General features: G+C 49.3%; 1 protein-coding gene across 6 annotated transcripts in view; it reads left to right on the top strand.

Moving 5' to 3' along the window:
- PNPLA7 (patatin like domain 7, lysophospholipase) overlaps positions 1-26,620 on the top strand; it is a 116,389-nt gene that overhangs the window by 32,017 nt on the left and 57,752 nt on the right. For all 6 annotated transcript variants that reach the window (XM_084821025.1, XM_084821023.1, XM_084821027.1 and 3 more), the window contains 4 exons: positions 3,578-3,709; positions 5,461-5,584; positions 18,267-18,380; positions 24,999-25,059. In XM_084821025.1, the coding sequence (XP_084677151.1) occupies positions 3,578-3,709; positions 5,461-5,584; positions 18,267-18,380; positions 24,999-25,059 (431 nt within the window). The remainder of the gene's footprint in view (positions 1-3,577; positions 3,710-5,460; positions 5,585-18,266; positions 18,381-24,998; positions 25,060-26,620) is intronic.

The raw sequence follows: 26,620 nt of genomic DNA, 5'->3' as shown, positions 1-26,620 counted from the left end.
GCAAACCTGCCTAATTGTATGCCTACCGAAAAGCTGGTTCCTTGACCCAAATAAATTTTATTTACAAGGGTATATTTCATATGTAGTGCCAGCAATAAAGGCAGAAAAGTTGGGACGTGCTAGAAGGGGACTAGGAATCTTAATTTCAGTCAAGTTAGGAGCAGCAATTGAAGTGTTAAAGCTTAATGAATGCTCTAATATATTAGTTCTGTTATTAATATGGACTACTGGGAATCATGCGCGCTCATGTGTGCACACACAGAGCACTTCTGAGAGCTCACCAAGTAATGTCCTTGTGCTTTGAAACCTGTCTTCTCGACTTTAAGGACTAGAACCTTGATTTAAAAAAGAAAAGAGCAATTCTCAGGGTGCTAAATTTTAAACTCTTAAGCCTGTTTTCATATATGAATGGAATGACTTCAGAATGCTCCATGGCAATGTTGTCTAGCCGGTCAGAGGTATGCTAGGCTTCCCTGTTGTCTAGCTGGTCAGAGGTATGCTAGGCTTCCCTTTTGTCTTGCTAAAGCTTATGATGCCTTTCCATTCACCCCAAGTGCTTGAATGAGGCCTCTTCTCTTTCCTGAGAAGCTTTACCCCATCCTGTCTTCCCCCTGTTGAGTTGATGCCGCAGCGGTTCACTGCTGAGCAGGGGTGGGTGGGGAGGGAACCAGTTGTGCTAGGCCAGCAATTGTCTCTTGCCCAGCTGTAGGGCCAACAAAGGCAGCCGCTTGGCAGCGCTGCCATGGCATAGCCCACCTCCTGACAGGCACGCTGCGACTGGCATGCCTCTGCTGTGGGATTTAAGTATGGGGCAGATGCCAGCTAATTACACAGTTTCCCAGACACCCGCAGCTGTGACGGGCTAAGTGCCGGGTGCCTGTGATTTAGCTCAGGGCAGGGAGGGGGCTTTTGAATTCAGCATCTAATTAAGCCATCACTAGGGGGTGGGAGGGCAGGAACACGAGGGAAGGCAATGTGAAGCCTTGCGGTGTGTGACCAGTTGCAAAGTGGCTCGCTGCTAAGGGGTCGGAGGAAGAGGGTCAGATTGTGCCTTCCCTGGAGGCAGAGCCTTTGGGCTGTGCCGGCTCCAGGCTTTGGAGGGCCCTGGGGCAAGACCCCCTCCCTCCCCCCCTCCCTGAGTCTGCCTCTGCACCACCACTGTCACCAGCTGCTCCTCCTCCTCCTCCTCCTCATGGCTCCCGCTTGCTTGCTTGACAGGCGGAGAGCTAGTGGGCAAGGAGGTCGTGGCGTCTCCTGCTCCTCCTCCTCACCACCGCCGTTGTCTGGGCCAGAGCGAGAGGCAGGTGGACGAGCAGGTTGCAATGGGGAAGAGCAGGAGCCTCTCCAGGGGGCTGTGGTCAGGGGACCCCTGCTGGGGCGTGGGCCCTCGGCAGCTGCCCAACCATGCCAAAAAGCAATGGTGTAAACAGAACAGGTCTCCTAGCCAACAAAAAGCAGTAGTTCCAATGCATGTTGGACCACATATAGGTCCTTCTTTAGGGCAATCCATAGAGCAATGTTCAGAGCGTATAGGCTTTAGACATGTCCCTTTAACCATATGTAAAAATAAACTGGGAATGGGGTGGGTTTGGTAACAGCATGAGCCCCTCTGCACGTCACACAGTTTCTACACAGGAAGGCTAGGAAGGAACATTTTGCACATATATAAAAGCGTGGCTGTCCTTCCTGTTCAGGAATTGCGGCCAGTGCACACGCTGCGTGAACTCGGGCAGGCTCGTGACCTGTTGGTATGTGTAAAAACATTTAATTCCTACACAGAATCACCTTCCATGTTGGAATTCATGAAATGTGTGCGGTGCTCGGATTATGGGGAAGGGGGAGCAACGGGACCCCTACTTTGCGATAACCCCCTTTGTCACTGCTTTTTGAAGGGGGGGAATCTTATTACAGCCCCCCCCCCCCGTACCTTTCCCCTTATAAACTGAGGACTGGATGTATGATTCAGTCTTCCATTTCAATAGCTGGTACCCAGAAATCCAGTGAGAGCCCAGTTGGGGCAGGTTGCTAGACGGCTTTTGACTCCTGTGAGTCCAAAGAGGTGTTTTAGAGCGGTTGCAAGCCACAAACACTTTTGCTTTCCCTGTGAATTTAAATAGTTTGGAATACAACGAGCATGAGAACAAGCATGCTTAAAGAATGAGATCTCAAGTGCTTGAAAGGTAATGTGTTGGCCTGCATCTGGTTCGGCTGTATTTGTGTACACCCCCCCCCCTTTTTTAAGTTGATCTTGTATTTTAGTATTCTGTTATTGCTTAAATTGCCTCAAGGGCCCCTTCAAGGTAGAAGAGCGGAGTAAAAATGTGGAAAGAAAGAAAAAATGAGCCCTAACCCCTCTGAAAAGGGTTGATACCCTTTTATAAATTATGGCTATTGTATTGAAAGAGGACGGTGGGGTTTGTGAAACGCTTTGAGCACAATGAATTATGGAAAATACAGTCTGCAACTATATGGATGATGACAATGACTTTGAGACGTGCTTGGCTTCAGGGCACTTGAACAAGCAGCCACCGCATTTGCTCTTGGCTGGCTTCGCGGGAGGTGGATATGCTGGGGAGTGGGGGGACCTGCTTCTCTGCTCCCAGGCATTTGACGGCATATGATGGGGCTTGTTAACATTAGTTGCTTTATTGGGTCCTGATATTGCATTTTTAATTGTTTTTAGCTGGTTTAAACTGCCTTTTTTGTACGTTAAAGGTTTTCGATTGTCTTACCATGTTGTATTTTAGGGTCTTAAATTTTTGTGAACCGCTCAGAGAGCTTTTGCTGTTGGACCGTACAGAAATGTGTGTGTTGGATGGAAAAAACAACTTCCCAAAAGCCCTAGCAAAAAGGCTTTAGACAAAGCCATTAGGCTGTCTGCCACCCAATACAGATTGTGCCGTTGCTGCACCCTCATAACCCCGACCCCCTTCCTAAAGCTTACAGGAGTTTAAAGGCATTTCAGTTAGGGATGTCTATCGCTGGGAAATCCAGTTCTTTTTTGGCTCGGCGGAGTTCCGCAGTGTGTACTTTGTGTCTACGAGCTGAGCTGTTCCTTGAACTCTGGGAACTTATTTGCGCATTTTTAAGGTTCTGCAATTTGTGCAAATTTCTGAGCAATTTGTGCAAATTGCAGCCAATTTTGTGCAAATTACACGAATGTGGCCATAATTAGCGCAATTCAGCCGTAATTTGCGCAAAGTGAAGAACTGTAAAAATGCGCAAAATACCTGGAAAATCCATGAACTAGCCTGATTTGTTGTAGATTGAGGTGGGTGCAGCAGCAGGAACTGAAACAAAGTCCAGAGGGCCGAGCCTAGGAAAACTCATCAAACTCCACCCCCCAAACGGATTTATCCGACATCGCTAATTTCATCCTCTTGGAATGGGGGAAAAACTGCACAAAGCCAGGACACCTCCAAATGATCGGTCTTTGGGGGAAAGGGGGTGGGGTCTGGGGAAGGGGGTGTGGCCATCTGGAGAGCCCTGGGGGGCTGGAGTTTGCCCCCTGGAGGGCCTGAAGTCCTGCACCCCTAGCCTTGACACTCTTCCCTGACGGCTAGGCCTTGCCTTCTAGAATCATGCGGGAGCAGCCGTCGGTCGTTCTGGGAGTGGCTCACACAGTGGTGAAGCGCATGTCATCCTTTGTGAGGCAAATCGACTTTGCTCTGGACTGGATGGAGGTGGAGGCAGGGCGAGCGGTTTACAGGTAAGGGTGCGCACAGAATGGACTGCTTGAGCACCTGTCGTTAGCTGCCACTCCTGCTTGTTAGACTTGGCTGTCCTGGGAGAGGGTCCTTTATCTGTAAGGGAAGACGGGGTTTCTAAAGGCCAAGCTCTACATGGAGAGAAATGGTGTGATAAAGAATTCCTTAGGCCAGGAGGTGGAGGGTTAGGGGCAGTGGAGGCTGGTTTCTCTGATGGCCATGAATCTGCTATGGGCTTCAGTCAGAACTCTAAAGGAGCTATCCAAGGTGCTGAACCACATCCCCAAAATAGGTTCAGCACCTTGGATTGCTCCTTTAGAGTTCTGGCTGGAACCCAGAGCAGATTCACAGTTGTACTTGACATCGAAGCCACCAGCCTCTGCTGGTTGGGGGCTCTATTGGCTCCCCGAAACTGACCATGGGCCGCACCCCTCTGCTGCCAGAGGTGATTGCGCCACCAAATCCTCAGTGATTCTCCTGGGAAACAAGGCGCAGGTCTGTCATGCCACGCCCCCTTCCTGCCAGAGCAGCCCTGGAAGCCATGGAGACCTCTGAAGACGAGGAGGATCCTGTCACTGGTCCTAGTGGTTGTGAGAGTCAGGATTCACCCCCAGGACCCCATGAACAAAGGCGGCAGCAGGTCCAGACCAAAGTTCAGGGCCAGAGACGCAGTGCTCGTCTGGCAGGATGTCAGCTACCTATGAGCCCTACTTGTGAGGAAGAAGCATGCTCTGGATCAGGGCCCTCCTAACAAGCCAGGAAGGGTAGGTCATCAGCACTCCCTATAAAGCTGCTCAGTTGGCATCTACTTCTTGCTGAAGCAACACCTTTCTCACTGTGCTCTCTGCTGGACTGCTCCCCTGCTAGACTAATCTTTCTGGTCCTTGAATACAGAGCTCTTCCTGGTAAGGTTGGGAACTGACTTTCATAGCAGGGATGGGACAGGGACACACTAGGGGGCATAAAAACACCCCAGGGGCTGCATGCAGGCTGTGTGTTACCCTCCTCCACACCTTAAGCCAGGGGTGAGCAGGAAGTTGATCTCCAGAAGTTTTGGACTTCAGCTCCCAGCTTTCCTGACCATTGGCCAGGCTGGCAGGGGCTTCTGGGAGTTGACATCGAAAACATCTGGAGATCCACCTTCTGTCCACTCCTGCCTTAGGCAGTGCTGCTTTGACCTGTGAGCCAGAGACCGTGTGCCTTCAGTGCTCACCCACATTAAAAACCTCTTGGTCAAGCACGCAGTGGATATGGAGACATGCATTCGCTGTTTGATTTTGTTGGTGGTTGTGACTTGACTTTTCCAGTCTTGCGTATTTTTTTTTAGATGCACAAATCGCAATCAAATATAAATGAAAATCTTGTGGGTGGAAAGGGGTTTGCAGGGGGACGGGATTGGTTCTAGCTTGGTCTTCTCCTTGACATTCAGGTTTTCTATGAACAGGGAGTTTGAATATTCCCATGCTTACAAAATAAAATGGAAAAGCTCCCTCACGCGCACACACACACGCACACGTGCATCTAAAGTGGTATAGTCCTTGGAGGTCAGCGCCCCGAGGCTGATCTGCCCAATCCACTGAGGGCTCAGGCGAGCAACGGGTGACGGGCTGAGGAAAGCTGACCTAGGTTAACCCGAATCCTCCAGAAAGCAGCCCCAGTAGGGCAGCTGTGTGATTCCTTCCGTGCGTTCATGGCATGGGGAGGAGCCCCCTTCCTCCTTTTAACCAGGGTGCGTTGGGTCTTTCCTTCACAGGCAGGGAGACACCTCGGACTGCACCTACATTGTGCTAAACGGGCGCCTGCGGTCCGTCATCAGGATGGATGATGGCAAAAAGCAGCTGGCGGGGGAGTACGGCCGCGGCGATCTGATCGGCGTGGTAAGCAGGCGGCACTCCCTGCAGCTCGCGGGTTCAGCGGGGCAGGCCTGAGCTGGAGCACAAGGACATTGGGACAGGGGGACCTTTGGCCAAGCCCGTTTTCTGAGATGTGGATGTGGCTGGGGGCCTGGAGGCAAGCAAAGAGGGGCTTTGGATCCCTTGGTGTCTCCCAAGACCCCCACCTCTTTACTTTTTCCCCTTAATGTAAGGGTGGAAAAGCAGCAGCTTTCTAGCATTTGAGGCTTGATGATCAGCTCGGAAACATGCAAACGGAGCCTGGAGAAGAATCTCAGGCGCCCGGGAAGGGGTTAAGTGGCCTTTCCCAGGGGTCCTGAAGGGGAGGGCATTAGTGCCTTGGCATCCTTTGCTCCCTGCTTCCCAAACTGTGTGTCATGAGAAATAAGTTCTTCAAGGCTCTGGTGAACACGGAGTACCTAACTTCAGAGAGACTATTCCCTGTGTGATTCGCTGCTCTTAGCTTTCCAGTCAGCTTTGTCTGGGGGTGGCTGATCCTTCATTGGGTGCAATTTGGTCGTTCTGCCACTTCTGATGCAGTGGAATTATCTCCTCTTAGAGGAGGCTGCTTACTACACTCTGCATGAGTCACTGTTCTGGCCTTGACCTTCTGATCAGCCTTGGCTGGGCGTGGCTGGGTAATTCTGCATCAGGCATGACTGGAACATTCACTCATTCCAGGGCAAAGGCAGGGCAGCAGAGTGACTTGCCCTCAGAGGAGGCTGTTCGTTGTATCTCTGCATGATTTTCTGTTCTGGGCTTGTCTTCTTTCACTCGGGAGGCATGCCCAGAAAAGTGACATAGAGAAACTCGGGCTTAGCCCTTGTGAAAGCAGGTAATATACCTACTCTTCCACATTCCAAAAATGAATTTCTTTCGGTAGCAAGAAGGAACTGTGGCTCCATCTTTTTTCCCTTTTGTAAAAACATTTTGTTACTTCTGTGATTTTAAAAACATGCCTCTTATCGACAGCGTTCTCAGATACATTGCAGGCTTCTACAAACACGATAGATATTGTTTGGCTTTCAGAATTGACACGTTCAAAACTCATCAATTCCAATAATCCAAGCTCTATCTTAACTCCGTGATAAATAACAATTCTACAGAGTGACATTCTAGTGAGAAAATCTCTTCCAACAAGAGAGGAACAGTTTGCATAAGTATATGCTGTTCTTTTTAATGAAGGATCAAAAAACAACAACCCTTTCTTCTGCTGATGGAAGCAGCATCAGTTATGCCAACCAAGCACATTTTGTCATTAATTGGTCAAGTTGAAATGGGTTGTGGAATTCAGCGTTTCCTTGCTGCAGAGTTTTGTGGGTTTTCATGTGTGTAAAATAATTATTTTAGCCCTTATGATCTCCTCTTAAGTAACTTCTGCAGCCAAACAAAAAAAGTGTTTCAAAGGCACTTCCAGAGCTGCGTTCGGCCCAGGAGACCGTGATATATTGCCGCAGAGATTAAATTAAATTAGCAAGTGCTGCCTCGAGCCAGCTCGCGAGGCATTGAATTCCATTTTACGCTCCAAGAGATGGGGATATTATAGCCTGCCTGCTCCAAACATTCTGGTTAATTCCGCTCATAAATATTAGCCAGGTGGGAGGCCAAGACCAGTGGTGATTCAGACTTATTGGCCAGGGTCCAAAGAACCTATGCCCGGCAGAGCTTGTGTTTCTCAAACAGCAGTCACTCTCCAGCCCCTCTCTGTATGGCGAACTGCTTTTGAAACTGAAGGGGGGTATTTTATTTATTTGTGTCTTTTATTTATAGCCCGCCTTCCTGCCCAAAAAATGGCACCCAAGGCAGGTAAAATCCAGATTAAAAACAGAATCTGAATTTAAACATAACATAAAAACAAATATTATATATTATATATTATATATTATAATACCAGTGTGGTATAATGGTGAGAGTGTTGGACTGGGAGCTGGGAGATACGGGTTCTAGTCCCCGCTCGGCCCTGGAAGCTCACTGGATGACTTTAGGCCCGTCACAGACTCTCAGCCCAACCTCCCTCACAGGATTGCTGTTATGAGGATAAAATGGAGAGGAGGAGGAGGAGGTTCATGTAAGCCTCCTTGGGTTCTTTGCAAGAGGAAAAAAGGCGGGATATTGTATGCCCTGGCCGTGGGCTGCTTAGGTTTGGAGGTGCCAAGATAATGATAAGCCAGACCCAGGTTTGCTTACAAGGAGCCTTTACTGAGTACTTACAGCACACAGGCATACCAAATGGATCAGACAGCTTCTCTGAACCCAGAGCCATGGGGTAAAATGGGTTTTATACCATACATGTCAGCAGTGAGGCAACATGACAGCAGCAAGCGTTAATTAACATTCATCCGCAACTTTCCCAGCATAGGCTAGCAGTACTTGATCAGAAGGAAAACAATCAGAACTTTCCCAGCACAGACACCTGCAGCTTTAAGGCAACAAGCTTCACTTCTCAGGCACATCCCAGGCCCTGATAAGATTCTAGCCTTCATTAGCATGGAACGTGCTGAGGCCACGCTGTCGACCTTTGACTCTACTCACATGCTCAGAGGCCCGCTAGCAAGGAAATTGCACCAATAATGAACTTAAGCAAAGCATTATGGATCTCTAGGACCCTCTAAAACTACAGGTGACTTGGTTACAGGCCGGGGCGAATACAGATATAAATGCAATATAAATAAAATAAAATATTTATTTCATTTCTGTACTGCTCAATAGCCGAGGATCTGTGGGCGGTTCACAAGAATTCGCACACATGCACAAATTATACAAACATTATACAAGATTACATAATACATTTGAATAAAACATGGCCTAAAAATTTTTTAATGTACAAAATGTTAACATTTTAAATAGTTAAAAACCATTTCCATAAATATTAGCTAAATAGATTAAAAACACACACTTGTGTGTTTATCTAATATTTATCTAATATTCGGTAAATATTAGATAAATAGACACAAAAACACACAATTGTGCAACAGTGAAAGAAAGAAGCGGCACCCAAGCCATTATCATCCCACTTCAGCAGCAGATCAGCTTCCATGCCAAAGGGCCTGCCTGAATAAAAACGTCTTTGCTTGCCGATGGAAGGACAACAGAGAGGGGCCCACCTGAGCCTCCCTCGGCAGGGAGTTCCAGAGCCTTGGAGCGGCCACCAAGAAGGCCCTGTCTGGCGTCCCCACCAAACATGCCTCCAGTGGCGGCGGGACCAAGAGAAGGGCCTCCCCTGAGGATCTTACAGCCCAGACAGGCTCCTATGGGATAAGACTTTCAGAAGCAAGATTGAGAAGGCGCGATGTGGGCCTGACATTGAAATGGCTCAAAGCTGCAAACGAAATGGGCACTTCTACTCTTCCGCCACCGCTGCAGTAACTGTTTGGATCCTGGGGGCAGAAAGGTTCTGTAATGGTCAAGCTAGGAACGTCGGAAGCCACCTTCTCCTGATTCAGGCCCTGGGTCCATCTGGCCCATTATTGTCGACACGGATTGGTAGTAGCTCTCCAGGGTTTCGTGCAGGATTATATGCAAGTCTACCTGGAGATGCTGCCGGGGATCGAACCTTCTGCATGCAAAGCGGGGGCTCAGCCACTGAACTGTGGCTGCTCGCGCTGCAACTTTATGAGCAGATAGCGTTTCTGAGTGCGTCAGCCTTGTCATAACTCTTGGCCTTGACCCAAGGCCTCAGACAATGGGGAGGAAAATCTGAGGTCATAGGGAGGTAGGATGTTCGTTGACCCCAAAAGGCCACAACCAGATCAGCACCAAGAAGGCCCAGCTGGGCAGAAATACTTGCTTATTTTTACGTTATTTACTACATTTCTATACTACCCAATAGCCCAATCTCTCTGGGCACGTCACAGAAATTGAAACCCTAAAATGCAATGTGATAACGTGATATTTCTATACCACCCAATAGCTAAAGCTTTCTGGATGGTTTACAAAAGGTTAAAACTTTAAACATGCCCTATAAAACAGAATATAAAAACCATTTACATGCAAAACAATTCAGCCACTCAACAATCAACATCTTGGGACTGGTTAAAAACCTTATTGTATGCTGTCAAATGCCTGGGAGTAGAGGAAAGCCTTAACCTGGTGCTGAAAGGATGACAACGTCGGTGCCAGGAAGACCTCAGTGGGGAGGGGATTCCACCATCGGGGGCTACCACAGAAGGCCCTCTCCCTTGTTGCCACCCTCTGAACATCCCTTGGAGGAGGCACGTGGCTCTGTCCCTTTCCCCCCAACCGCTGTTCGTTTTGTGATTTTCCTGGCATTTGCACCTTTTTCTCCCCCCCCCCCAATTCTAAAAGGTTAAAATGCCCCTCCTAAGGCTTAGTTACTGGCAGAAGGAGCTTTAAGCCAAAACGTGCTGGTGCGTTTTGGTCTTTTGGGCCTTGCCCCATTTTCCCTTCAGCCCCACCCAACCCTGGAGCTTCTCCAAAATTGAATTTGCCCCTCAGGCTGAAGGAGGTTCGACCCCCCTGCCCCCAATTCAAACCTTCTAAGTTTGCTGTCTTCCTTGGTTTGTTTTCATATTTCTGGTAGGTTCTGATCCACTGGCCTTGTGCTTCATCCTGTTGTCTTGTTTAAAAGGAGCACCAGCCTTGCTGGGGTGGCGTTTTGGTTTGTTGGTTGGCCTTCAGAATTTGAGCTCATCTTTGCACCTTTTCCACCAATGGGGGGGGTGTCCCTCCCATCTTACACCCCCCCACACTCCACCAAGTTGCCACTGCTCCCGTCCAACGAGGCAGGGGAGACGGGATCTCTTCTGGATGCCGGTCCTCGTCTAGAACTCCTCCCACCTCTGGCACGGAAGATGGGCTCGATTTCAGCTACTTTAGAAGCTGCTCCTCCCACAGAGTGCACACACTCTCTCTCCTGCCAGGTTTAATGTGAGGAGTCTTGGCCGCCTTGGGGTTTGCAGCCCTGGCCGTCTGTCAACAGAGCCAACTGCACAAGAGTTTTCCAAAGAGACGTGCTGTACTCTACGCAACCTTTAGCGTTGCAACCCTCTTGGCTGCTCCTTCCTCCCCCCCATGTTGGCGCACCAGCTCCATTAGAGATGTGGATGTGTTCCACAGGGGTGCAGCAGATAACACTCGCGCTTTATTTTTTAAAGCTGATACATCCCCTGCCTGTCTCTTGTAGTTGCAAACATCTCAGACTGAAAGGGGGAAAAGGGATAAATTCATAAAACACGGCTCTCGACTTCCATCCATCCATTCGTTACGATTCTATACCGCCCAGTTGCCAAAGCTGTCTGCACAGTTCACAGCGGATAAAACATAACATCAAACCTTTCACATTCAAAGATTTAAAAGAGTTTAAAAACAAATTGAAAACAATTGAAAATAAAACTACCAGGACCTGATAGAAAAAACCTAAAATGCTCCATCCTATGCAGCCAAATGACTGGGATTAGAGGAAAGTCTTCACTTGGCACCAGAAAGATGACAACGTTGGTGCCAGGTGGACCTCACTGGGAAGACAATTGACTGGGTTCACTCAACATGCTAACCCACATTCCCTGGTTGAGTGTGGGTTGTTGTTGAACCGTGGGCTATTTGTTGAACAGTGGGTTAGCATGTTGTCTGAACTCAGGACATTTTCCACAGGGTGCCTTGTTAACCGTGCAGTGTGGCTTGTTAACTGCCCTGAACAACCCAACAACAAACCGTGGGTTCTCAAAGTGGCTTGTTGAGAGAAATAAGCCACACTGCATGCTTAACAAGCCACTCTGAATGTCAGGGGTATTTCTGAGCGCAGGGAGTAGCATAGCAGAGTTGTTTTCCCAGGCTAGTCCAGATATGAGTAGGCCTGCTTCTCAGGTTACAAACGTACAGATGGCTGAGCTTGAGGGTCCCTCCTCACCCTCACCCCCTGTCAGAGGCAGCGAGCAGGTTGACCGAATAGATGCCAGGCGCAGGCGCAGAGCAAAGAGAGAGAAGGTAGGGGTGGAACTTAGACGGTCTGCCCAATTGGCCTTGCTTGAGAAGCTGCTCTTAGAGGCCTCACAAAAGAGAGAGACCTCCCCACCTTAAATTAGGCTAGCGAGACCGCCTCCCTAAATTCCATTTGGATCCCCTGAAGGCATTCCTTGTAGACAGTTTCTCTGAGAATTTGTATCTCAATGACCCTGTGAAGTAATGGATTAAAAGCTGCAGACTGAAGCCTCTTGTCTGTGTATGTTTGAGCATTGAAGTGACCTGGGGGCTGAGGGAATCTTGACACTGCAGAAGATGTCCTGGGCTCAGACCATGTACTAGCCCATGGCTCAACAAACAGCCCACAGTTCAACAGCAACCCACACACAACCACTGAGTGTGGGTTACTGTGTTGTGCAAACAGGAGTTTAGGGGCCACCACTAAAAAGACCCGCTCCCTTGTTTCCACCCTCTGAACCTCCCTCAGAGGAGTCACCTGGAGGAGGGGGTCAGATACTGTTCGTAGCGTACGGTTAGGTTCATACTGAGAGAGGCGCTCCATCCAGTATAGCGGTCCTGAGCCATGTAAAGCTTTGTAGGTCAAGATCAGCACCTTTTAATTATTCATTTAAAATAAAAGGCTAGAGACCCATTTATCATGTTGGATTTGGGGGAGTTCAACTTTTTGTGAACCACCCGGAGAGCTTTGGCTATTGGGCGGTAGAGAAACATAGTAAGCAAATAAATACAATTTAAAAATAAACATCAGGCTGCGAAGGGATGTGTGAAAGTGGGTGGGCAATTTGGGTGCAGAGTATGACCTAGCCCTCTCTGTGACAACTCTCTGGACAAGGTCAAATTGGGTATTGCAGGCAAGACTAAAGAATGGGGTCAGGCTGTGGCTCAGTGGCAGAGCCCCTGCTTTGCATGCAGAAGGACCCAGGTTCGATCCCTGGCGGCATTTCCAGGTAGGGCTGGAAAAACTCCTGCCTGAAACACTGGGGAGCCTTTGCTGCCAGTCAGTGTCGACCATACGGGGCTAGATGGACCAAGGGGCGGACTCTGTATGTGTTGACTTCCTATATTCCTAGCAGCAGCCCTACTGAATCAGAACATAGGCCCACCAAGCCCAGCATCCTGTTTCACATGGTGGCCAGCCAGACTTCTTCAGGAAGCTGGCAAGCAAGACATAGAGGCAACAGCCATCTCCTCCCCTTTGCTCCCCACCAACTGGTATGGAGGCTTCAGATAATCATCATAACTAGTAGCCATTGGCAGACCTCCTCCACCTCTCCTCCCCCATGAATTTGTCCACTTCTAAAGCTATCTTAGCATGTGGTGAACCAGATGCCTCTACGAAGCCTGCAAGCAGGGCACGGAGATAAAGAGCTCTCTTTGTTTACCCCTAGCAACCAATATTTAGTGGCTTACTGCCTCAGAACGTAGATGTCCCATTAAGGCTCATTACAGGGTCCCCAAACATTGTGGATTGGTTGGCACACTTGAAATCTTGAGGGCCTCGTGGGCGCTCTCCCAAAATGGCTGCCATAGGGATGACGCTTGCCCATTCTTAAAATGGCTGACATGGCCCATCAAAAAACATCTATTTCCCAGATGGCCAAGCGGTGAGGCTAAAAGAAAAGTCACTTGTCCAAGAACCTAAGTTTGAGGTGGGGTCTGAGCTCCGAAACACAAACCCATCTCTTTTGCACCAAAATAAAGATAGCTCTGGGGGGCAGCATTTGGCTTTGCAGCATGGCAGCCTCCTAGTTAATTTTCCTTTTTTGGTAAAAACAATCTTTCAAATAAAAAATCAGGAGGGGCAGGGAGCCAGGCAGACCCTAGGACTGAAACTTCATAGCTAGTAACTGACAGACATTTTCCTCTGTAGATTTGGCTAATCCGCTTTAAAGCCTTGTAAGCCAGAGGCCATCGCTACATCTTTCAGCAGTGAATTTCTAATCAGACAGCTTGACTTGGGCAGAACAAACTGCTGGTCTTGGGCCATCAAGGAGAGGGAGCGTGCTGAAAAGTTGGTGTGAAAGATCCATCTCCACTCTTTCCTCCCCCCTCTCTCTTCTCCTTCTCCTCCTCCCTTCATGCTGTTCTAACTTTTTGATCTGCTTTCCTCCAAAGCGAAGGACAGAAGTCAACATCATACACTGAACGTCTCTCTCTCTCTCTCCTGTGTTGAGGGAGGCCTGCTGCAATCAAGTTTTCAATCCCCTTGGGAGAGGGAAAAAGGGTCTCAATCTTTTAGCGAAGTCTTGGATTTCCGAACTGTGTGTGTGTGTGTCTGTGTAAGAGTATTGTCATCTTCCATTCCCGGGCATGTCGTGCAGCCTGGTAAACAGACCCAAATGGCAAGTGACGTCCGTTCCCTTCCTGGAGTCCATTAGTTGCTAAGCGCTGGGCGGCTTGAGGCTCCATCTCGAAATCAGCCGGGCTGCTGGCGTTTTCTCAGTAACACCGGGAACCAGGCTGCGTTCCTGAGCGGGGAAATGTCAGCGCCTCCCTCTGGGCAGCAGGTGACGTCGCATCGCTCAGCAGGCGACCTCATTCAGTGGCACTTCCCCTGTTTCTCTGTTGGACAGCAACGGACGGGCGCTGCGAGCGACATTTCTTAAAGGCCCGGGGGACACGCCTCTTGCAGTGGCCCTGAAAACAGTGCCGCTCCATTCGATCTCAGCCTGGCTGTCTCAGAGCAGGGCAGTGCGCCTGCCCATGGTTGAAAGGAGAAGCACCCAGGCCTCCAGAAATTTGAGATGGGTGGGCCAGGCTCCAGGGCATGCCCTGTTCTTCCAGATGCCCGATAGCTGAGGTGCGCTCGTTTTGCCTTTCCCTCCCTGAATTAAACTTTTGAGTCAGGCTTCACTCTTGCATCCGAAATTCTACATGTTCTGGAGAAGATGGATAGAGTGAGCGAGAGAATTTCTCATCATAATAAAGCTTGCGGTCACCCAATGATGTTTGAATGGCAGAGAACTGGAAGAATGATGAACCCTGAGAAAGACTAGAGATCTCTTCAAGAAAATTGGAGATCTCAAGGGAACGTTTTGTGCAAAGATGGGCATGATAAAGGACAAAGAAGGCAGGGACCTGACAGAAGCAGATGAGATTAAGAAGAGGTGGCAAGAATACACAGAAGAACTCTACAGGAAAGATCTGAATGTCCCTGATAGCCATGATAGTGCGGTCACTGAACTTGAGCCGGACATCCTAGAGAGTGAAGTCAAGTGGGCCTTAGGAAGCATTAGTAACAACAAAGCTAGCGGAGATGACAGTATTCCAGCCGAGATATTTAAAATCCTAAAAGATGATGCTGTTAAAGTGCTGCATTCAATATGCCAACAAATCTGGAACACTCAACAGTGGCCACAAGACTGGAAAAGGTCAGTTTACATTCCAATTCCAAAGAAGGGCAACGCCAAAGAGTGTTCAAACTACCACACCATTGCGCTCATTTCACATGCCAGCAAGGTGATGCTCAAAATCCTACAAGCTAGGCTTCAGCAGTATGTGAACCGAGAACTACCGGAAGTACAAGCTGGGTTTAGAAGAGGCAGAGGAACTAGAGATCAAATCGCCAACATTCGCTGCATCATGGAGAAAGCAAGAGAATTCCAGAAAAACGTCTATTTCTGCTTCATTGACTACGCTAAAGCCTTTGATTGTGTGGATCACAACAAACTGTGGCAAATTCTTAAAGTGATGGGAGTACCAGACCACCTTACCTGTCTCCTGAGAAACCTGTACGAGGGTCAAGAAGCAACAGTAAGAACCAGACATGGAACAACCGATTGGTTCAAAATTGGGAAAGGAGTACGACAAGGCTGCATATTGTCACCCTGCTTATTTAACTTATATGCAGAGTACATCATGAGAAATGCAGGGTTGGATGAATCAGAGGTCGGAATTAAGATTGCTGGGAGAATTATCAACAACCTCCGATATGCAGACGATACCACCCTAATGGCAGAAAGTGAAGAGGATCTCAAGAGCCTCTTGTTGAGGGTGAAAGAGGAGAGTGCAAAAGCTGGTTTGAAACTCAACATTAAAAAAACGAAGATCATGGCATCTGGCCCCATCACTTCCTGGCATATAGAAGGGGAAGAAATGGAAGCAGTGACAGATTTTACTTTCTTGGGCTCCAAGATCACCGCAGACGGTGACTGTAGCCATGAAATTAAAAGATGCTTGCTCCTTGGGAGGAAAGCTATGGCCAACCTAGACAGCATAGTAAGAAGCAGAGACATCACCTTGCCGACAAAGGTCCGTCTAATCAAAGCTATGGTTTTCCCAGTAGTAATGTATGGCTGTGAGAGCTGGACTATAAGGAAGGCTGAGCGCCGAAGAATCGATGCTTTCGAACTGTGGTGCTGGAGAAGACTCTTACGAGTCCCCTGGACTGCAAGGAGGTCAAATCAGTCCATCCTAAAGGAAATCAACCCTGAGTGCTCATTGGAAGGACAGATAATGAAGCTGAAGCTCCAATATTTTGGCCACCTAATGCGAAGAGAAAACTCCCTGGAAAAGACCCTGATGCTGGGAAAGACTGAAGGCAAAAGGAGAAGGGGACGGCAGAGGATGAGATGGCTAGATAGCATCACGGATGCAATGAATATGAACTTGAGCACGCTCCGGGAGAGAGCGCAGGACAGGAAGGCCTGGCGTGCTATGGTCCATGGGGTCATGAAGAGTCGGACACGACTGAACGACTGAACAACAACAACAACAACAACAACAGGAGACCCACTGAAATGAACGAGACTTAGGTTAGTCAGGACTAAGTTAAGACCCATTCGTTGCAGTGGGTCTACTCAATGAAGGACTAACATTGGATGCCTCCCCTTATCCATTGAATAAAGGCACCAGCATCTCTGGAACATAATTATAGGCAGAAAACACGATCCTTGTCTAATCCCAACAGACTAGTGTGGTGCAGTGGCGAGAGTGTTGGATTGGGAGTTGGGAGATCCGGCCTAGTCCCCACTCGGCCATGGAAGCTCACTGGGTGACTTTGGGCCAGTCATAGACTCTCAGCTCAGCCCACCTCGCAGGGTTGTTGTTGTGAGGATAAAATGGAGGAAGAGGATGCCGCCTTGGGTTCCTTAAGGAGGAAAAAAGGTGGGATAGAAATGTAATAAATAATCAAATGAGGGTGCAGTCCTGTGCATGTTCAGCAAGAACAGAGCCCTACAACACCCAGCATGCCCCAGCCAGCCATGCTGGGAGTTGTTCGACTTTTTCACTCTAAACATGCACAGGATTGTGCCCAAAGAATACTTAAAAGGCAACTGGAAACGGATTAAATTACTAGCCCGTGATACTGTTTCACTGATTTCATTCAAAGCAAAGATCACGGAAGACAACCACCAGCTCTGCGTCGAACACTTTGGAGGGACACATCCTGAACCGTGTGATACGTTTATAAAAGGCAACCCTGTATTGCACCACACCTAGCAAGCTCTTTGCTATCCACTCTAGTGGCTTATTGATTTCTGTTGCAATGTTTTTATGAAACATATATATGGAGAGGGATTTCAGGACACAGAACAGCCCATACGTCATACAGCGCATAATAAAATTGTGGCGTACACCGCCACAGGTGGATGGCTTTTAAACAGGAACTAGACACATTCGGAGGAGAAAGGGTCATCTACACAAGAAAGCCGGCCATCTGCAACTCTTACGCCGCCGATTCCCACATCTGGGGGGGGGGGCTGCAGCAGAGGAGGGTCCTGGTGGGAGAGGCTGCATGGGGGCTTCCCGGAGAACTTTTGTGGACCGCCCAGAGAACCTCGGCTATTGAGCGGTACAGACATTAAATAATAATCAAAACTCTGGCCAGCTGCTGTGTGAAGCCAGGTGCTGCACTGCATGGGCGTCTGGCCTGATCCAGCAAAGGCCGCTTCCCCATGAAAAGGCCAGACCTCCCAACCTTGAGAGGAGCCTCTCCTGAATTTCTGTGCAAGTCAAAGTTTGGGAGATGCCTCCTGATCAAAGGAGCAGCAGCTCGGAGAGAGGTGCAACAAGAAGCCCTCTCTTCTTGGCAGAAAGTATTGCTCTGCAGCAGCTGTGACTGGACCATCCTGCCCTTCCTCAGATGTTTGGGAGGTCAACTTCCAGCATTTGAGAAACAATTAGATGGTCCATTCCTCAGCAACTGCGGAGTCTTCACCTCCTATCAGAGGCCAACTGGAAGGAGGCAAGCCCAGAGTGGTTGATCAGGCAGAGAGACAACAGACAGCCTCATTTTTGGCCCAGAGGAGCCTTTAATTGCTTAATATCTCTCTCTCTCGCAACCTGCAGTTTGGGAACTACCGGCTTGGAAGTTAAGATAGGCCCTCACATATTCTTGAAATCCAACTGTTCCACAGAAGCAAGGGGGAGCCTTTCTTCCCTTTGATGGAAATGTTAAAACCCCACCCTTCGTGGTCTCTTGTGGGAGCGATCAAATGCTGGGCAAATGAGACCGTGGAAGCTGTGAGTCCCGCAAGAATTTGGGGGCTGTTCCTGCTTGTGCGTCTGTTCTTTTGCTTTGGCAGCCCTGTCGTGCAGGGATGGGCGACTTGGGGCCATCCAGATGTTGTGGGGCTGCATCTCCCATCATCTGCCATCCCAATTGGCTCCTCTCGCTAGGGCTGATGGGAGTTGTTGGCCAAAACATCTGGACAGCCACAAGTCGCCCACCCCTGCTTTGCAGCAGCTAGCAGCACCATCTCAGTTTCTCTCCTCCATCTTCCAGGTCGAAGCCTTAACCCATCAGCCCCGAGCAACGACGGTGCACGCAGTCCGCGACTCTGAGCTGGCCAAGCTGCCCGAGGGAGCACTGACCTCAATCAAACGCAAGTTCCCGCAGGTATGGTGCCACGCAGTGGGGCCTCTATCCGAACACACAGCTTTTTTCAAACAGGCAGCCTTCTTTTTTTTAATTTGTTTTTTCCCCGCTGGGGTCCAGAGTTGGCAGTCCAGGTCCCCAACCCCTGTACTACAGGCAGTTCTGGGTAAAATCCAGTGCATTTGCGGTCTCAAAGTCCTACTTATCACGTAGGGGCCAAATCCAGCTGGGGGGCGCCAGAAGGCCACATCCCCTTCCCCCTACCACCAGTCATTCATTCATTTAAAATATTTCTTGGCTGCCTTTCAGGGCAAAAGCCCTGAATGCTGGACTAGATGGACCCTTGATCTGATGCAGCAGGGCTCTTCTTAGGTTTTTATGAAGTTGGCCCATCACATAGCTTGCTTGCATGAATCATCTAGCAAACAACTCTTGGGTGGACTCCTACTTGGTCTGACTTACTACTCTTGCTGGATAAAGGGAGAGAAGGGATGGTTTCTTCCCATTTCTCTCCCCTCCCTGAATTCTAAACCATTGGCTTTCTCTTCGAGCTGTGAACTTTGCTTGCAGCCAGCCAGATTTTAAGTGAGCTTTTCTACCTGTCTAGACCTTTTCCACCTCAATGCATAATAAGTACACTCCCCCGCCCCTGAAAAATGCTTACAGCAATAAAATACATCATTGGGTGGTTTCCCAGCTTTTGTGTAGCTTTTCCCGCATGCTGAAAGGTTGTCCTGCCTCTCCTAAAGCTTAGATACCTGCAGCAAGAGCTTTAAGCTAAAATAGGCTGGTGTTTTTGGAATTTTGAACCCACCCCCTTTGCCTTTGGCCCCAACCTCCACTGGAATGCGGCCCTCGAGAGCTTCTCCAAGGCAGAATTCGGCCCTCGGGCTGAAAGAGGTTCTTCAGCTCTGTTTTAGGTTCCGGCAAGTCCTTGTGCTTTCTTATTCCTTAAAAAAAAATTGTTAAGCAACTTGGTGGAGGTACTGTTGCGTTTGAAAGAGAAATCCGAGACTTCCTCCCCTGGGCCTCGTATGCATCTTGTGCTTTTAAATTGAAGCTCACCGTACTGTGAAATCCGACAGCTGGATTGCTGGAAACCACCTGCGGGATGCCACAAGAGCTTGTGGGCCCCCAGCCAACACTGCCAGAAATGCAAAGACAGGCTAGCTGAAGGTGGGCAAGCAGAGTCAGGATACTGCCTCCCCCTCCCCCCTCCTCTTGGCTTAGTAGTGTTATCCCATTGTCGGTCTGCTTGTAATAGCTGTGACCAGACCATTATGCTGTGAAGGAGACACCAGGTGAGAGCTTGGGATCGCAAAAGGCATGACACGCAAGGAAAAGAGGATGGGGAGTGACGAGGGGCAAAATCAAGCCTTTCAGCAGGGCTGGTGGAATGGCCCCACCAGTACAGCTGCTGATGGATAAAACTTTGATAAAATGTAGCTGATAACCATGTACATTTCATTCATTCATTCATTCTATTTCCATACCACCCCATAGCTGAAGCTCTCTGGGCGGTTCACACAAATTAAAACCATTAAAAATAGATTGTGCAAGTACAAAACCATTTACATAAAAACATATAAGCAGACAGCATGCACCCACAAACAACATATATCTAAAAACAATTTTTAAACAATCAACCAAAGACAATCCAGGACCTGATGAAAAACTCATTATAGGCTGCCAAGTGCCTGAGAGAAGAGGGCAGTTTTAACCTGCTGCTGAAAAAATAACAATGCTGGCGCCGGGTGGGGAGATCATTCCAAAATTGGGGGGCCCCCACCATGAAGGCCCTCTCCCCTGTTGCTGCCTTTCGAGCCTCCCTTGGAGGAGGCACTGGAGGAGGGTCTTGGATCCTGAACATAGTGTACAGGTCAGTTCATGCCAGGAGAGGCGCTTCATCAGGGCACCTCTGATGAACTGATGGTATCAGACACGAGGGAGGGACCCTAGGACTCTACAGCAGCCTTCCTCCAGGTGTATGGACTACAATTCCCATCATCCCTAGTCAAACTGGGGGTGAATGGGGCTTGTAGTCCCAGCACATCTGGAGGATGCCAGATTGGGGCAGTCTGCTGTGGGCTGCCTCTTGCCAACCATCTTCAACGTGGCCTTCTGGGCTTGGCCCCACTGGGCTGCAAGAGCGCGCGATAATGTCCTGACAATTAACTTACAACTTTATCTCTGCTTGCGTGTGTTTTTAAGGCTCTTTTGCTGCTCTATATTTAGAAGAAAGCTCCATCTGTGTATTATTGCTAGAGACGCTGCTGTTATCTTCATATGGAAATTGGGCCATGCATTTAGTTTTGATTTGATTCCACCCCCTCCAGTGTAATAGGCCGGGGGTGGGATGTTCTCCACCCCCCCGCTACCAAAGCAGCTCTGCTTTTGATTTTTAAAAGGCCGGTGAATTTCACAGCACCCTAAAGATTGTAAAGCAGGCTCTCAGTCAGAACCTTTGTGTACTGACAAGAATCCGAGATCAGCCCGGGGTGGGGGTGGGGGTGGCAGGGGTGTTTTTAAAGGCAGCAGCAGAGGAGGAAGGATCGTGAGATGCACGCACCCCTCTTTGCTTAGGGGCTAGTACTCTGATTTTTTTTTAAGCGCTTACACTGTCTGGTCAATTTCGGAGGAAAACCAAACACAAGTTTAGAAGAGGATGTCCTGTATTTGAAGGGCTCTCCAGCCCAATCCTGGTTTAAAGCTAAAGAACTATAACAATTGTTGTCCATCAACAGTTACGCTGAACAGACAGGCACACACGTCACCTGGTCACAGTTTTCCCCACAATGGTGATATGTATCATATTTCTATTTAAATAAGGATCATCTCCTCCCATATATACCTGCCTGGACCCTAAGGTATCTTCAGTGGTCCTCCACCAGGAGCCCCTGCCAAAGGAAGTGAGGCAGGTGGCTACCAAGAAGAGGGCCTTTTCTGCTGTGGCACCCTGGCTGTGGAATGAGCTTCCCAGAGAGGCTTGCCTAGTGCCTACATTGTGCTCTTTCTGGTGCCAGGTGAAGACCTCTTTATTTTCCCAGGCATTTTAGTCTTTTAGCTCTGTTGTTTTAAATCTGTTACCATATTTTAAATCTCTTCACTGCCGCTAGGCCTTATTCTGGCTGGTACTTTTCTACTGTAGTTTTAAAGTTCAGATTGTATATTGTATTTCATGATGTATTTTGTGGTTTTAATTGTTGTGAATCACCCAGAGAGCTTCAGCTATTCGGCGGTGTAGAAATGTAATAAATACATAAGAAGAGTTTTGATCTCAAGAATTGCCACATGTGGGTTTAGTGAAAACGTGGCGCTGTCAGTGTACATTGTTTTATTGTGCTTGGATTCAGCCCCATCAAATTTTATCCTTAATGGGTGACTGGATTGCTCTTTTAAAAACACACATGCTGTTCTGGTCACCACACCTAAAAGAAGATATTGTAGAGCTGCAAAAGGTACAGAAAAGGGGACCTAAAATGATTAAGGGGCTGGAGCATCTCCCCTGTGAGCGAAGGTTACAACAGCTGTGATTGTTTAGCTTGGAGAAAAAGGAGGGGAAGGGGAGACAGGATAGAGGTCGACAAATTATGCATGGTGTGGAGAATGTGGAGAGGGAGCATTTTTTCTCCCTCTCTCAAAATACTAGATCCCGGGGTCATCCTATGAAGCTGATGGGTGGGAGATTCAGGACAGATCAAAGGAAGGGCTTCTTCACACAGCGCAGAGTCAAACTATGGAATTCGCTACCACAGGAAGTAGTGATGGCCACCAGTTTGGATGGCTTTAAAAGGCGGTTAGACAAATTCCTGGAGGAGAAGGCTATCAATGGCTACTAGTCCTGATGGCTCTGTGCTCCCTCCAGAACCAGGGGCAGTGAGCCTATGTACACCAGTGGCTGGGGAACATGGGCAGGAGGGTGCTGTTGCGCTCATGCCCCGCTAGTGGGTTCCTGGTCGACAGCTGGTTGGCCACTGTTTGAACAGAATGCTGGACTAGCTGGACCCTCGGTCTTATCCAGCAGGGCTCTTCTTACGTTCTTATGTAACCACTGCCTTCTCCCAGATCTATAGTTTAAAACCACCTGATGCAAAAACCCACTAAACAACATCAGGGTTTCAAATGAGCTCTGTGTGTGTTCAGACTTGGCACCTGTAGTAAACATAGGGTGCAATCCTATGCATGTTTAGACCAGAAAAAGTCCCACAGCTCCTAGCATTCTGCAGCATTTTTGTGCATTTGTGTACGGAAGCTGACCGGACTAGCGGCTGAGTCTTCCTTCCGCACAGGCAACGGGGGAACATCCCCCACTGCACCTGAGGGCAGCAGGCTGGCTGAGCAGGCTCAGGGCCAGCTGCACGGCCCACGACTCTCTTCCAGCACTTTGCTGCCGCCTCCCAGCCTCTGCCGCCTGAGGCGACCGCTTCACTCTGCTTAACAGTAGGGCTGGCCCTGCCCAGCAGACTCACTCTTGCGTATTCGTGTGCACAGCACCTTAGAATTCAAGCGGGCGGCTTAGCAGAAAAGAGACAACCCTCTCTTTTCTGTCTGGCTTTAGAGCCCCTCCCTAACCCCCAGCTTTGTCTGAAGCCGCGCTTCGCCTCAGTGGGGCACTCTTTTCTCTCACACCGCATGTTCCGGCAATAGAAAAAGAGCTCAAGCGTACAGCTGGAAGTATCTGGCAGAGCCTGAATTTTCTCCTCCTTCCTCCTCCATTGGCATTTTAGAAGAATAGGAATTGAGCCATCTTATTCTTTTCATATCAAGAAAAAGAACCGTGTGCCCTTTTTTTATATATATACGAGAGAAACACTCTGCGTGCTTCAAAACTCCGAGGAAATCGCGTGCCGCTTGCCTCGCTCGAATCCGGGATGGATGTTCCTTGTGCGTTGCCATGGCAGCGGTGGAGTGACTCACCCAGCAGCGAAGAGCAACCCGCTGTGCGCTCCCTCGGAGCCCTTCTTTGAGTCGGGCGTAGCGTGAAGGAGCCCAGCTTCTGGCACAGGGCTGCAGGCTCTTCCGTCCGTGACCTTGGGAGCTCATGAGTTTGATGGGCAGGGGCGTCACTTCTGTGCACTTAATCCCCCTTCCCGAAAAACGTACACCAAGAAAGCTCCATTCTTCAGACTGTATTAAACAAGCAAAGTTGATTTATTTATTTCCCCCCTTTTGGTCTTTCGTAATTTATCCTGCAATCCCTGGGGGAGGGCAAGGAGATGCACAGGGCACACAACTTCCCCTGGCCATCAGAAATCTCACTTTGGTGGGGTGGGCGCCTTTCCTCCCTCCCTCTGTGGTGCAGTGGAAAGTGTGAGACTAGGATCTGGGTTCAGACCCATGTTCAGCCATGAAGCTCACTGGGTGACCGTGGGCCAGTTGCTTCTCTGACTCTGTCTCTCTGTCTGTGTCTGTTTGTCTCTCTCTGTCTGTGTCTGTCTCTCTGTCTCTTTCTCTCTGTCTCTGTGTGTCTGTCTCTGTGTATCTGTCTGTCTCTCTGTGTCTGTGTCTGTGTGTGTGTGTCTGTATCTGTCTGTGATTCCGTCTCTCTGTCTCGCTGTCTCTGTGTGTCTGTGTCTGTCTGTGTCTCTCTGTCTAACTGACCTCAAAGGGTTGCCAGGGGTAAAATGGGCAGTGGCCCCATATCTGCATTCCCCCACCTACCCATGCAAAGAATGGACAGGAGTCCCATGTGACAAAACTTCATCCACACATTTTATCCTGCCTCCTTTTGATAGCCAAGTTGGGAGCATATGCTGCAGGGACACTCACACATTTCTTATATAAATAGAAAATATAAGAACTAGAAGCTTCCTTTTTTATTTTAAAATGAAAGTTAAGATTAAATCGGAATGGGGCAATACCCAGGACTGCACCGGCTGTTCCCAGAATGTGCCAGGGTGTGTATTAGGAGTGCTGAACTTCTTTCAGAGCACCCAGGACACGCTCTCAAAATTCCCAATGTGCCCACCGACCTAGGCAGTTTGGGGACCCCTGGCCTACATAGTAGCATTTTATTATTTTTTTAATGTTTATTTTAAGGGGAAAATATTCTTAATATATACCCAGGCAAAGAAATAATGGTCTCTCCTGAAGCTATTGTTTTTCATAAAACTCTCTTAAGGCTGGGATAAGCTGAATTTAGATGTTTTGGATTTCAGCTCCCAGAAGCCCCTGCCAGCAAGGCCAATGGTCAAGAATGCTGGGAGTTGAAGCCCAAAGCATCTGGAGACTGACTTTCTGCCCTCCCCTGCTTTACGGTGCTTCCAGATGAGCCTTTTATTGCACTATCGCCCTTCCTCATTCACGACATTTTAGTGGGGGGCCCAGACGGCAACATTTTCCAGTTGCACCCTCTTGCATTTCTCCATCGCCTCTTCCATCTCCCCCCCCCCTTCTTACCCTTAAGGAGAAAAAGGCAGGATAGCTTCATGTTGCCTTTGAACTGGGAGCGCTTCGGAGCCTCCCCATCTGGAAGCCCCCCCCCCATGTCGTGGTGCATCCCGGCGGGGCTCCGTTTAAAGCCTCCCTTCGCAGACCTGGCTGCAGCTGCTGGGTAAGGTGCTCTGGCCCTGGTGCTGCTGCTGGTCTGATGGTTAGGCGTGTCCTTTGTCCTTTCTCCTTTCTTCCTTCCCTTTTCAGGTTGTGACTCGGCTCATCCATTTGTTAGGCGAGAAAATCCTTGGCAGCCTGCAGCAAGGAGGTAGGACACTGCATTCTTGGCACCTTTTTTTTCTTTCCCTCCTGGGCAGGGGGAGGACTTGAGGGAGGAGGCAGTGGAGAAATCAGTGCTGGGGCCAAATCTTGTCTCCAGTTAACTCTTTCAGAGTTGCAAACCATCCAGATGGTTTAAAGGCAGCCTTCCCCAAACCTGGTATTCTCCAGGTGTGTTGGACTACAGCTCCCAGCATCCCCCAGCCAGCCATGGGATGGCATTACAGTGCTGCTGGAAGTCTTCCACTCTGGTGTGTACTTGCTCAGGACAGGGCTGCCTTTGACCAATCAACCCTGATTCATTCTCTCTCTCTCTCTCTCTCTCTGTCTGTCTTTCCCTCCCTTGCTGCTGCCCTTGTCCATATTTTTGGCTGTTTTCCTTGCCTGGAAGCCTATGCCCAGAGCAAAGTGAGCTAATCATCCGAAGCTGCAATCCCTGACTGTGTGGCCAAGAATCCACGCCTATTAGGGAGGATCGGGCAGGCAGGAAGAAGCATATTCTCTCCCCCCCGCCACCCCCAGCCCCCAGCCAGGTGTGGTCAGGAGTAGCGTGGGCAGAAGAACTCCAGTTTTCCTTGCAAACCGTACTTCGCCTTGGTAATGCTAAACCGGGGGTGTGAAACCTTAGGCCCATGGGCCATATTGGGCCCACCTGGGATCCCAATTCATTCCTCTGGGATTCCCCAGAAGACCATGCCCCGGGCTCCTGGCCCCACCTTTTCCCTTGACCCCCAATCGTTTGGTGGTGTCCTGGCTCTTGCACACACACACACACACACACACACACACCAATTCTAAAAGGTTGAAACGCCTCTCCTAAGGCTCCATTCCTGGCAGTCAGTGCTTTAAGCCAAAACAGGCTGGTGTTTTTGGTCATTTTGGCCTCGCCCCTTTTGCCTTTGGCTCCACCCACCTTTTGGAACGTGGCCTCCAAGAGTCCCTCCAAAATGGAATTGGGCCCTCAGGCTGAAGGAGGCTCCATTCTTCTGTGCTCAACCATGCATGGCGAAGGCACGCAGGGGAAGGGAGTGGGAGTCTGCTCTTCACCCACAGTGCTGGCTCCCTGAGTACCACGGTTTGCATCTGCACTGTGCTTAGGGACAAACCAGGCGCAGCATTTAAGCATGTTTGAATCAAGCGCTGACGGCCAGCCACCACTCTCTTTTGCACACCGTTTCCCCTCGTAACATTTTCCTGCTGAAAATCACTCCCTCCCACACCTGCAATTTTAAATCTGGGCAAATAGCATGCCGGGGCGGGGGGGGGGGGGATATTCAGCCGGAAAATATTCCGAAGAAGGAGTTAACCCCGCCCTTCCCAATCCAGCCTGGGTGCACCCACCACACCCACACCGGCTGTGCAGTGGAGGCTGGTGGCTCCAATTTAGGCAGGGCTGTGTTTCATCTTGGTTTCAGTCAGAACCAGCCAGAACTCTAAAGGAGCTATCCAAGGTGCTGGGCCTATTTTGGGGTCTGGGTTCAGCACCTTGGATAGCTCCTTTAGAGTTCCAGCTGGTTCTGGCTAAAACCCAGAATGGATTTCCAGCCCTG

Source organism: Heloderma suspectum, chromosome 14 (assembly GCF_057233095.1).
Source record: "Heloderma suspectum isolate Gila_16-S chromosome 14, 16-S_ref, whole genome shotgun sequence".
Lineage (NCBI taxonomy): Eukaryota > Metazoa > Chordata > Lepidosauria > Squamata > Helodermatidae > Heloderma > Heloderma suspectum.
Note: the sequence above shows the minus strand (reverse complement) of the source record. Positions and strands in the feature narration are given on the sequence as shown.